Below are 13,315 nucleotides of genomic sequence, written 5' to 3'. Positions count from 1 at the left end.
TTCGCAAATAAGCTAAATCGCACTCCTAAATATTGATATTAATAAACTACTTTCAGATTTTGTTTATTTTTAAACTGCATATGTTCAAGTTATCAGTTTTCATGATGGTAATTAAAGCGCTACCATATTCACCAAACAGATACCCTCGCTTTCATTCTGATATCAAATGCGAATGTAAGACATTATCTTCCATAAGAACATAAAATACATTTGTAAAGAGAATATTAAACAAGACTAAAGCATGAATACAATTTGTCTCTCCTTAATTCATGAAAATGTAGAATTACTCTTATGTACATGTACAATGTAATTAAGAAAAGTTTTAACAGGAGCTTTTTTAATTCACTTTTGAAATTGTGAAATTCATGAAGGTGAAGAGTGTACTATTTCAAGTGATTAAGTAACACTGGTAAGCTGATACCGTTGAACAATGAAGCTAGGCCTTTTAGTAATGACAATTTTTGTCATTAAATCATATTAGTGGTCAGTGTATGTATAGACAGTGTTTACAAATTATACAGTAGTCATTAATTAGCAGGTGTGTAACTAGCTGTAAAATATGTCACTACTGGTGTAAAAGCGTGACTATTTATAACACCTATCACTATTGAATACACAAACCTTGACAATGGTGGTGTATATTATTCAATAATCACAGTTTTAACACCCTAGTGATAAAACACCTACTTAATGGCTACATCCTGATTACTAACAATTTTTACTTACTAATACACATTATGTATATAAACTGATGACTTTGATCTATTAGTGTCATATATATTTTCATTTATAACAGTTATTTTTTTCTTAGTCAACGTTATCAACTTTACAGTGTAATAAAAATAAAATTACACAATCAGGAATCGCCTATTAAAACACCAAGCTAACTATTTATCATGTGACATGACCTTCTTTCTATTGGCTGAGTGAATAATTTTTTGTGCGCATCTGAAATGGTTAAATTCTTTTCATTCAGTACGAGAAACTATGCGTACATGTAGCTACACTTCTCGCCATCAGCTTGAGCACTCTTGGCAAGCCTGGAAATAAGGCACCTGTCACTGACAAAATTCAGGCTTTGTCAGGCACAAAACCTCTGGTGCCCGCCATTTTGTCCGGCACTGATCTGTCTTTTTTATTGATATGATTAATACATGTCCGGCACTAAGTTGAAAATGTCTGGTACTATTTCATTTTGTCAGGTACATGTAAAACCGTTATTTCCAGGCCTGACTCTTGGTAAGCCCTGACTACGCCAAACTCGAAATGAAATGGGGTTTAACGTCCTACTGTTTTGCTCAGAAATGGGCTAATGAAGACAGGCATACGCCATACAGTGTGCTATGAGGGAAATTTTGCCCGGACAGCGGCACTACGGCCTACTCTTATATCGAATTCCAACTGTCAAGGGATCTTTTACGTGCATGCCAATGTGTACACGGGACCTCGGTTTTTCGTCTCATCCGAATGACTAGACATCTGTCCGTGTCAGGCCCTCCGTCCTGCATCACTGACAAGGGGGAACCACGCTGGAAAATCTGGATGAACTTTCTCGGCCAATGCAGGGATCGAACACCCAACCTCCAGGCTAGCGAGCCAGCGTCTTACCCACTTAGTCAGCGTGACTCCCTCGCCAAACTCGAAAACAATCTAAAATCACCAACTTACCTTTGATTTTAATAAAGTTTCTAATCTTTCTGTTGCTGATTGACCTCGTTTAGATCGGATAAGTACGTATATTCTCTCTATTTCTGGACATGATCGTAAGAGTTTTTCTAACAGAACTTTACCCATAAACCCGGTACATCCCGTTATTAATAATGTCTGACCGGCATAAAATTCACTAATACCCATTTCACTAGTTGTTCCTGTCATTTTTATTTTATATGTTATTTTTTCATCTAAATCTGAAAAAAAAACAAAAATGTAATTAAGAAAATAATTCTGAATTACAAGAATAGGAGGAGAGAGAGAGAGAGATGGGGTTTAATGTCCACTCGACACAAACTAGGTCATTTCAGGACTAACATATGGTTTAATTTTATTTCAATAATTCACAAAAAACCCATGAGGTTGGACAGGCGACCCTACTTCTTGTCACGTACAACCGGGAAATCAAAACCCCGCCAATTGACTCAATGACAAACCTTATGATACAGCGCGCACATGCTAACCATGCGGCCTTCCAACCCCCACTTGGGTATATGACGATAGGTGTAGATACATGTCTAGCTTGTACATTTATTATTAATATAGAAATTTACCTGGTGTAGGTATTATAGGTAATGTAAATTCTAAAATATTAATATGTTATTTTCAATTGACAGTTGACCTGTATTGAAAGGCCTACTGTGTTTAATCATAACAAGTACATGCTTTATACCGGTAGTCATGTTAATATATAAAACTCACCATTCAAGTTTAACGGCTTTATATACATGTATGTCAAGGTGTAAGTAATAGAGTACAGGTAAATATACACCTATGTGTGTACCGTAAATGCAGGATATATCACACATAAAAAAAATTAAAAAAATGAATATCTAACAAAGTCATAAATAAAGTCTATTTTCTATCTGTTGGCTGAAGTAAACACATTTAGTATAGTTTGTAGGATGTCAGGAGATCGTAAGATTTGAGGAAAGCTATGAATTTATTATAATCTGTTGTTGAATTCTTCCTTGTTCATTCAACCTTTATATTTACAATGTTAGTCTGATATCAACTAACGTAAACAACCCTTGTTCAATTCAAGTTTTCTGTATATGAATGACATTCTAAGCTTAAAGCTGCTTTAAATTCTCATTTTTCAGAAAATGAATATCCTTCATGGCTTAATCCACACTAGTATTTAAATGGATTAATTAAAGATACATTATGTAAGATTTAGATAAAGAACTAGCCATTCTTGCTATAATAGTTCGAAAATAGATAATGTAAAATGAATAATTTGAAAATTTCATTCAAATTGCTCTATTGTGAGCGAAAATATTAGCCTTGAAGGTTTGACAAGATGTGTGCAATAATTTCTCGCTCCTCCATTTTTAGCTTTTATCAAAATATGGCTGAACTGTTCTACTCTATTTAATATCCGAGAAATCTGATGTCATCGAGAGTTGATTATGGCCTGGATAAGTTAATTAATGTCTAATTAATAATTTAAGAAACATTTCAGGCCTAAAGAAAGACCTGCAATAGGCAGATTTAGTTCTTGCATAATGTATACATGTATGTCTTACTCTTAAACAGAACAAAAAGAGTGAGAAATGGGGTCTAATGTCCACCTGACGGTCATTCCGGGACTAAAATACTGTTTTGATCTTATATCAATAATTTGCATGCACATACAGGTCTTTAGCAGTAGGAGGAAACTGGAGGACCCATGGCCATATTTCTAAACCCCTTGAAGTTGGACAGGTGACCCTACTCCTTGTCACATCCATGTATGTACAAGCTGGGGCTTGTAACAGCGAGGATTAAAGGTGTTAAGTCTCTTAACTCAATGTTTTCCATAAAATTTGAAATTAAAAAAAAACAAGAATTAGAATTCAATATTGATCAATTTCAATCAATATTGATGTTGTTATCTTGCTGTGAAACTATCGGATTCTAATATCCAATATTTAAAACACAATCAGTACATGAGTTGTGTATTCTAGGGTTCAAGAAATATGCATAGAAAGGACTAAGCAGGCGTAAATGATGACCATTCAGTTTGAACAGTTCATGTATTTCACCGAACATAATTGAATATATAAATTATATATAAATTATAACTGAATATATAAATTATATATAAATTATAACTGAATATATAAATTATATTTTTTTCAAAAATTGAATATAAATCACATTACATAACACATACATTCATATTACATATATTAAAACATGTGCTTTCAGAAGTAATTAGTAAAGGCTGAATCATAAACAACAAAATGATAATAACAAAAATATACGTAGAAAAGGACTAAACCAGCGTAAACGATGATTGTTCAAGTTGACTATTATTGTATTTCACCGAACATAATTGATTATAAATTACAATATTTTTTTCAACAGGTGAATTATATATAAGTCACTTTACTTTACATAAATTCATATTACATTATATTAAAATATGTGCTTTTAGAACCATTTTTGTCTATTTCAAGGTTCCAAAATAAAGAGGCATACCCCTTTAAATATTTTCATCATCAACGTACGATAAACCGAACATTATCACCTGATAAACGCCCACACCAGATTTGAACTTTCCTCTTCAATTAGAGAGAAGAGAAAAATGTTGTTTAACGTCCACTCGACACAAACTAGGTCATTTCGGGACTAACATATGGTTTAATTTTATTTACATAATTCGCTTACGCGTAGGGGTCTTTACAGTGGGAGGAAACTGGAGGAACCGGAGAAAACCCATGAGGTTGGACAGGCGACCCTACTCCTTGTCACATACAACCGGGGATTCGAAACCACGCCAGTTGACTCAATAACAGGCTTTATGCCACTTCAATTAGAAACAAAGTTATTCTGTGAGGGACAGGTAACAATCTGATTAAAATACAGATCTATATTTCGTTCCGTTTTTTATACTTTCAATGGCCTACACTACATGAAGATCTGACCAGTTGTAGTGATAGTTCGCGTCAGAGTTCATACCAGCGGCTTTTGACCCTATCACATAAGACATTTGATTAACCAATCAGCATTGATCATTCTAATGGATTACCTACAGTTCCGTGCCAAAAAAGCCTAAAGCTCGACGCAACAGACCGTTTCATGGGCTAATTCCTAACACCATCCAGAACACGTCAATGATAACAACTCTTCCAGATCCTAGTGTAGTAAAGACAAGTAAAACGAAATTTTGAACTATAAAAAAACGAAATGAAATAGGATCTGTGTTTTAATCAGATTGGGAGAGGTGAAAGAATAAAACCATTTTCTGTAAAATGTGGTGGTACAATCACACATCAGATCAACTGAATTCAATAGTATACGGCCTACTCTTATATCGAATTCCAACTGCCAAGGGATCTTTTACGTGTACACCAATTTGTACATGGGGCCTCGGTTTTTCGTCCCATCTAAACGACTAGACAGCTGTCCTTGTCAGGCCCTCCGTCCTGCATCACTAACAAGGGGAAACCACGCCGGAAAATCTGGATGAACTTTCTCAGTCAATGCAGGAATCGAACACCCGACCTCCAGGCTAGCGATCCAGCATCTTACCCACTTAGCCACGTGATCCCCCCATTTACCACAAAAACAGAAAAAAAGTTATAACACACCTGAATGTACATGCAGTCTTGAGTCAGAGAACAAGGGAGTCAAAGTGACCGATTATGATTACCCTTAGCACATCTGCTATCTGCAACATATTGTTTTAATGAAATTTCATTAAAATATATCGATCTGATTTCAAAATAATCACATCTATGACTATAACAGACATACAGGTACATGTATATTGATTAATTAAGGTAAATTAACGAAGAAATTACGATAATTATAATTGACAAACTGATTAATTACTCTACCTTTTGTTCAAGTCAAATGTTCAAGTGTGACCGACCCAAGTGATAGCTGAGTGTCACAGGTGTTAAATCAATAATACCTGTACGACCAATAATGATAAACTAAAAGTAGACTTTGCCCAGTTCATAATTGTCCATCATCATTGATAATTGATATGATATAAACGTTATCATATATATCTTACGGTAGTAATCACAACTGGTCAATAACACCAACATTTGAATACGCTAAACTCTCTATAAGTATTATCGTGTTTATGGTCAAAGACCCCTTAGTAACTTATGGATATAGTGAGATTTCAAATCTTGTCATTGATTCTGATAAAAAATAAAAGTCATTTGAGGGATTGTCAATCCCTTAGGGACTACAATATCCGGGAATAGCGAGAAAAAAATATGGTTCAATTTCTGTTAAAAATTTACAAAGACCAATCTGATTAAAACATGAATCCTATTTTGTTTCGTTTTTTAGTTCAAAATTTTGTTTTACTTGTCGTTAATACACTAGGATCTGGAAGTGTTATTATCATTGTGTTCTGAATGATGTGAGGGAATAGCCAATAAAACGCCTTAGCGGTTTGTTACGGCGAGCTTTTGGTGGACAGAACTGTGGGTAAACCACTAGAAACGTCAACGCTGATTGATTAATTAATGTCTGACATCATAGGGTCAAAAGCTACTCGTTTGACCCCTGACGTGAACTCCCACTATAACTTGTCAGATCTTCATGTAGTGTAGGCCATTGAAAGTATAAAAAACGAAACGAAATATAGATCTGTATTGTAATCAGATTGTACAAAGACATGAATTGAAAATTTTGCAGCATTCAGCATTCTTTGCAGACATTAAAAGCTGGATAAAGTCAAAACAGTCAAAATACACTAAGTCAAAATACACTTAGTCAAAATGACCAAAGTTATCACTCAGATCTTTACTATTAAACAAATTATCTTGAAATCTTTTTCTTAAAAAATTCACGGATGGATGGCAGTTATAACCAATCTACATGTACAGGGGGGTGTTCAGGAATTTGAGCAGGGGGTCCAGGGTGGCGACAATGTCAAGTTTGGTGTTCGGTCAGGGGGAACTACCCACAAATTCAGATAAATCTACATGTATATGTATAGGATTACAGTGTCATCCAAAGTCTTTGACATTGAAAACACGAATCATTTGTCAATTTAAATCAACATTGGTGTTAGATGGGCTATTGATATATCCAATATTTAAGACAAAATAAACATTTTACCATTGGTACACGAATCAGCGCCATTTGTAATAGGGGACTCGAAGAACGAGGCTAGACATATTCCACATGTCATGTCAAACGGTGAAGCCATATTCTTCTCTGGAGAGCATGCGCAATAAATGCTATCGACGTAGACCGGAATAACCAGACGCTAGAGACAGCCATTTGATTGACACTTCTAGCGTATTTTGCCGAACACAACTGCGTTGCGACCCATTTGTGTCAATTTCTAGGTCCCAAATATTAGCGATTTAGCTCCTTTAAGTAAAATCACAGTTATATTAAGTTCCACAAAACTTGGCCTGATTATTCTATTCTGACTGTACCTAGTCTAAGGATTTGGTTGTGCGCAGCAATCTTGTTAAACCATTGATTGATTAATACCCTGTAAAATCGAGATCAAAACACTGCTGCGGCTGACCCGCAGACAGAAATAATATACCCATAAAACAATCAGACATGACAGATTATCAGCCTCAGACATGCTTGGAACATGGGAAAAACCTTGTCAGCGATTTTCAAAACGTATGTTATGTTGCCGCCCAGTCTTCAACTTTCGGGCTCAGTAGGCGGCACAGTTTGGCCAGTGCGCGGCGGCGCCGCCTTATCACCATGTTAAACGAGGCTCTAAAGTCATGGGTCATTTGGTTTTAGATAGAAGTATTGTAGTAGGCCATGGACCTTATATAAGGTCCATAAGTAGGCCTAGTCAAACTATCTTGGGCCGTTGGGGGTCAAAACTTGGGATATTTCCTATTTTTAGCAAAACTGTAATAATCAGCTTACAGGTTGTATTAAAACAGATTCATGGATAAAATCATAAAGTTGCGCAAGAAACGTATGACATTGACAAATAAACATTCCATTTCTCTAACTAACCTGATAAACAAAAATATATGCTCCACACTGCCTAGTACTACACTAGCCTAGTAGTACTACATCATAACAACAGCAGGGATAAGCCCTAGGCTAGGGTCATGCATGGTGGCATTCATTATTCATAATCATATTTTTATTATCATTCTCAGTATGTAGAACAGCCAAATTGATTCCTTGGCTAGGTCCTATATATTATAATATAATACAATCTTGCCTTACCACGCCGGTAAATAGAGTGGCGTGACCTCAGTCAGTGTTGCTATGCAATCTGTCAACCATAAAAAATATTTAAAAAAAATAGTCGGCATTCCGAAACAGAACCATCAACATTTTCAAATATCTTTGACCTCACAATAAAGTACCAGTTCTATTTGAATTATATATCAAAATTTATGTGGCAATAATTACCTCAGACTTCACCGTTCCCTTAGCATTATTTGATAAAATAAATCACACACGCCTTTTTCTGATTTATCCAAGCGTGCCCGCTAAGGTGTTGCCATTACCGGTGCCCGGTTGCGCCACTCAGAAACAGATAACTCTTGACAGATTTTGGAGTTACTTCCCTTTCAAAACATTAATGATGGATTGCTCGGGACATAAAAAAAACCCTATAAATATTTATATAATTCTATATCCCGAGGACTTTCTCCAGGCCAGTATTTATTTGATAGATTTTGTATATAAATCACAATTTCTAAATCAAACCACAACGAGAACAGGTAACTGCGATAAATATAAAGTCCTACTCGCCCCCACCCCACCTCCCGGGCTAGGCCTAATAAAGACAAGCCCATACAGTGTGCAATGATGTGAATTTTGCCCGGATAGTGGCGCTACTGCCTGCTCATACTTCGGATTCCAACAGTCAGCTCAACTGTACGTGTTATTCGGAGAGTTTCGACAAAATCGCCGCCTTCACGGAATTGCAAATCATCTCTAAAAGCTAGTTAGCTTGATAATGATTTTTTTTTTTTTTTTTTACTGACGAGGCATCAAACTGCAAGCTATATTTCCTCTGCACCACATCGCAGGGCTCACACTGGCTCAAGTTTTTCCGCAAAAATGGATCATGATTTTTATATAGGCTAAAAAAAGTTTCGTTTTTTTTTTATGTTTTTTATATTCCAATGGCGGGGAAAACGAAACTTTTTTTTTTATATAAAAATAGTTTCGTTTTTCCTGCCATTGGAATTTTTTTATGTTTTATATAAAAGAAAAAAAAAACATGCAACAATTTTATTTCTCGGGTATCTTATAAATGATACAACAATTTATAATATCTTATAATTTGATAGTTTAGCTAAGTTACACATATATAATTAACAAAGGCTTGGCGAAAATAAACCAATACTGAATCGAGTATAATTATTATATTACATGTATTTTGAAAAAGAACAAATTATACTCGGTGACAAAGTTCAAGATAGATGGAAACAATATGAAGGTCTTTTCATCTGAGTTTTTTCCCTGTTAACCGTCCTCGTTTAGTAAGGTTTATTATATTATTTATATCCACGTAGTTTGTTTGGGGGAGGGGATGGCCGAATTGTTAGCACGTGCGCGCTGTATCATAAGGCCTGTAATTTGGTCAACTGGCGTGGTTTCGAATCCCCGGTTGTACGTGACACGGAGTAGGGTCGCCTGTCCAACCTTGTGGGTTTCCTCCGTGTCCTCCGGTTTCCTCCCACTGCTAAAGACCCCTACGCGCAAGCGAAATATTGAAATAAAATTAAACCATATGTTAGTCCAGAAATTACCTAGTTTGTGTCGAGTGGACGTTAAACCCCATTTCTCTCTCTCTCTCTCTCTCTCTCTCTCTCTCTCTTGTTGGGGGGTTTGGGGGGGGTATATAATTCGTAGTATTATATACCGTATTGAACAACATAATTTCAATAATTAGGCTGCACATCAGTTAGGTAAGTTTTGCGTGTACAGTATAGGTTTATTGTTATTTTTGGGTACCGTGACGGTATATATATTAGAGTCTGAATCATTGACAGAAATAGGGAGGTTAGGATGGCCTAGTGGTCTAGAGTGTCACGCTTCGACCTCTAGCTGGCCGATCACCTCTGGCTTCCGGTTGTGGTTTCGATCCCTGGTGTCACGCTTCGACCTCTAGCTGGCCGGTCAACTCTAGCTTGCGGATGTGGTTTCTATCCCTGGTGTGAGCGTAAGTGGCTTGGAGATAGGGGCGCCTTCTCAACCTCGTGGGTTTACTCCGGTTTCCTTCCACAGGAAAGACCCCTGCGCGTGCGTTAAGATAATGAAAATAAAAACCTGTCTGCGATATCACCTTCGGTGGAAGCGGACGTTAAACACCAAGAACAACAACTGACAGAAATTTCAATTTCATTTGAAAGAGGAGCTTACATCTGAGAATGATTTATAAAACATTTTATGCCAAACGAAACATCTGCAATAAACAGATTTAGCTATAGCTCTTGAATAATACGTACATCATAAAGAACCCCATTCTTATTAGACAAAAACGCAAGTCACATCCCCCAAATGGAAGGGGCACATTCTCATATATAGGATAAATATCAGTTTACAAATAAATGTTATAAATGAAAATATACGACACTAATGTGTATTACTTAAAATTGTTAGTAATCAGGCAGTAGTCATTTAGTAGGTGTTTATCACTAAGGTGTTAAAACTGTGGCTGTGATATACACCACCATTTTCCAGGTTTGTGTATTCAATAGTGACGGGTGTTATAATTAGTCACGCTTCTACACTAGTAGTGACATCTTTTACAGCTAGTTACACACCTACTAATTAATGACAACTGTATAATATCTAACCACTTTCTATTATACTAAACATTAGTTTAGAATACTGACCACTTATATGATTTAATGAGAAATATTGTCATTACTAATAGGTCTAGCTTCTTTAGTCAACGGTATCAGTGTTAGAGAAACGGTAACTTATTTTAATTGCAAAAGTTTATTAGTAAAGGGCATGGGATCATAAGTAAACGATGTAAGTTTCACATTGGTGCATAACAAAACTGACACAGTTATATGGGATGACAATCACTGGTTTATTATACACAAGCACGACGTTTCGATAAGTATTCTCTTATCGTTATCAAGCACAATGACAATTACTAAATGTCATTGTGCTTGATAACGATAAGAGGATACTTGTTGAAACGTCGTGCTTTTAGAATAAAACCAGTGATTGTATCCCATTATAACTGTGTCAGTTTTGTTATGTTTCCAATTGCTAAATGCCACTAAAGGGTTACATTGCTGCATGTTAAGAAGGAATGACATTGGGAATAGGCCTATATCAACAAGCTGTGTCCCGAATTCCATTTTCACCCTCTAACCATTGCCTTTCTTCAGCGTGGATTCAGGGACAAAGAGAAAGAAAGCATTTTTGACGCCCCCCCCCCCACATATTCCTGAAGCAATGTCCTGAGAAATCCCTCTCTGGCCATTGCTGGATTGGCTTCTGATACTTGAGAATCTATCCCAAGTACAGCAACATGACATCCTTTCGTTTAATCCGGGGTCTTCCCTAAAACTTTGGACAGTGATTTAAGGTATTAAAAACGGTGAAAGTATTGTTTGTCTCCAAACAGTATTGTTTACATAGTATTCGTTTTGATAGCCTCGTTTGTCACGCAATTAGTTCTTCTGCAATATACTGCTATGCAGGCCCGTAGCCAGAGGGGGGGAATGCCCCCCCCCCCCGAAAAACTGTTTTGCGCCCCCCCCCCCCGAAAAAAAAATTGCCGACGATAGCTCTAATATACCTACTGTAGACTGTGCCGGGTGTGCCCCCCCCCCCCTAAAAACTTCACTGCCCCTCCGAAGCTAGCAAGCTTGGTCCTGTTTCACGAAATTTTAACTAAAGATAAAATCCAAATTTTAGTAGATACTTCAATTTTGATTGGCTAAGCACTACAATCAGTCTAATATTATCCAATCAAATTACTAAAATTTGGATTTTATCTTAGTTAAAATTTCGTGAGACAGGCCCCAGGCTACGGGCCTGCTGGTATGCACGGGTTAATTGGGGATAATTATAGTGAGTCATGACGTAACGTTATGTAAACATAATTGGTTCAATTTTGAGCTCTGTTTAAAGCGTAATGATATTGTTACACAGTTAGCTATTAATTATTAATCGGACTATTGACCAGTCATAATTTGGAACAGAAATTTGCTTCCTTTACAGCAGTGTTAAGTGTGATTAGGTATAATCAAACGAAACACTGCGAGGAGTATGCTCACCCCCGAGTTGTGTCTAGAACTGCCATGCGCAGATTCTCACCTTTTTAATATAATTAATGCAAAGGCGGCCATTTTGGGCAGAGATCTATTCCCGAAGTAGCGTAGATACACTTAAAGGAGGTAAATCGCTAATATTTGGAACCTAGAAATTGACCCAAATGGGTCGCAACGCATATAATAATGTAATCTGATTGTATATAAACTGATTTACATTCAATTGTTTCCGTTTTGACTCTTAATTTCAAATCAGTTATGTCCAGCGAAATACGGCCTGTGTCTCAACCCTATAGCAATTTCTGGCGTCTGGTTATTCCAGTCTATTGAGCAGGTTCTCCAGTTGAATATGTCTAGCCTCGTTCTTTCTGGTCACTTGTTGCAAATGACGCTAAAACGCACTATTGTATTAAATATTGGATATCAGAAGCCTGTCTTTTCCTGGTAAAATCATAACATCAATGTTGATTTAAATTGACAAATAATTCGTATTTTCAACGTGTATGATTTTGGATGATATTGAGTTAGAGACTTAGCTACTTTAATGAAGATTTTCCGGCGTGGTTCTCCCTTGTCAGTGATGCAGGACGGAGGGGCTGACAAGGAAAGCTGTCTAGTCGTTCGGATGGGACGAAAAACCGAGGTCCCGTGTACACATTGGCGTGCACGTAAAAGATCCCTTGGCAGTTGGAATTCGATATAAGAGTAGGCCGTAGTGCCGCTGTCCGGGCAAAATTTCCCTCATAGCACACTGTATGGCGTATGCCCGTCTTCATTAGCCCAGGTTAGGAGCAGAAAAGTAGGACGTTAAACCCCATTTCATTTCATTTCATTTCACTTTAATGAATAGTCGGCCATTTAGAACAGAGATATATTCCCGAAGTAGCGTAGTTTATCTGTGTACAGAATGACTTAATTAGCTGTCACCACTCCAATGCGTGATATAGAGCCTGGGGCGTGATTTAAAGTTGAGATATTCTGAAAGCTTATTATATACTGATTAATATACTAATGTCCAAAGGAGAGTATACACTGTGCATTTGGTCCTGCTTCAAACAAAGTCGTTTTTTCATTTTTTTTTTTTTTTGCTTTACATATAGTATGAATCTCGGGGGTAAACAGGTAAAAACGGGAATCTGCTGTAGAAGGAATTGTGGGATATAGTTCATTAGGATCCACAGCGATATCTTTCAGTATACCATCATGCCACGCTGGGAGCCACGATGGATATGTGGATAAGACGCTTGCTCGTTTGTCTGGAGGTCGCGTATTCGATCCCTGCATTAGCCGATAAAGTTCATCCAGATTTTCCGGGGTGGTTCCGCCCCCCCCCCCCCTTGCCAGTGATGCAGGACGGAGGGCCTCACAAGGACAGTTGTCTAGTCGTTCGGATGTACAGTCCCGTG

At 37.0% G+C, this 13,315-nt stretch overlaps 1 protein-coding gene across 1 annotated transcript in view; it reads right to left on the bottom strand.

The window, feature by feature from the left end:
• Window positions 1–8,184, bottom strand: part of LOC126825514 (fatty acyl-CoA reductase 1) — a 32,310-nt gene extending 24,126 nt beyond the window's left edge. Inside the window, exons 1-2 of the mRNA XM_050555162.2 lie at window positions 8,071–8,184; window positions 1,669–1,907 (exon numbers count right to left, since the gene is read on the bottom strand). Coding sequence (XP_050411119.1) covers window positions 1,669–1,875 — 207 coding nt within the window. The 5' untranslated portion in view covers window positions 1,876–1,907; window positions 8,071–8,184. The remainder of the gene's footprint in view (window positions 1–1,668; window positions 1,908–8,070) is intronic.
• Window positions 8,185–13,315: the final 5,131 nt, after the last annotated feature.

Source organism: Patella vulgata, chromosome 6, assembly GCF_932274485.2.
Source record: "Patella vulgata chromosome 6, xgPatVulg1.2, whole genome shotgun sequence".
Classification (NCBI taxonomy): Eukaryota; Metazoa; Mollusca; class Gastropoda; family Patellidae; genus Patella; species Patella vulgata.
Note: the sequence above shows the minus strand (reverse complement) of the source record. Positions and strands in the feature narration are given on the sequence as shown.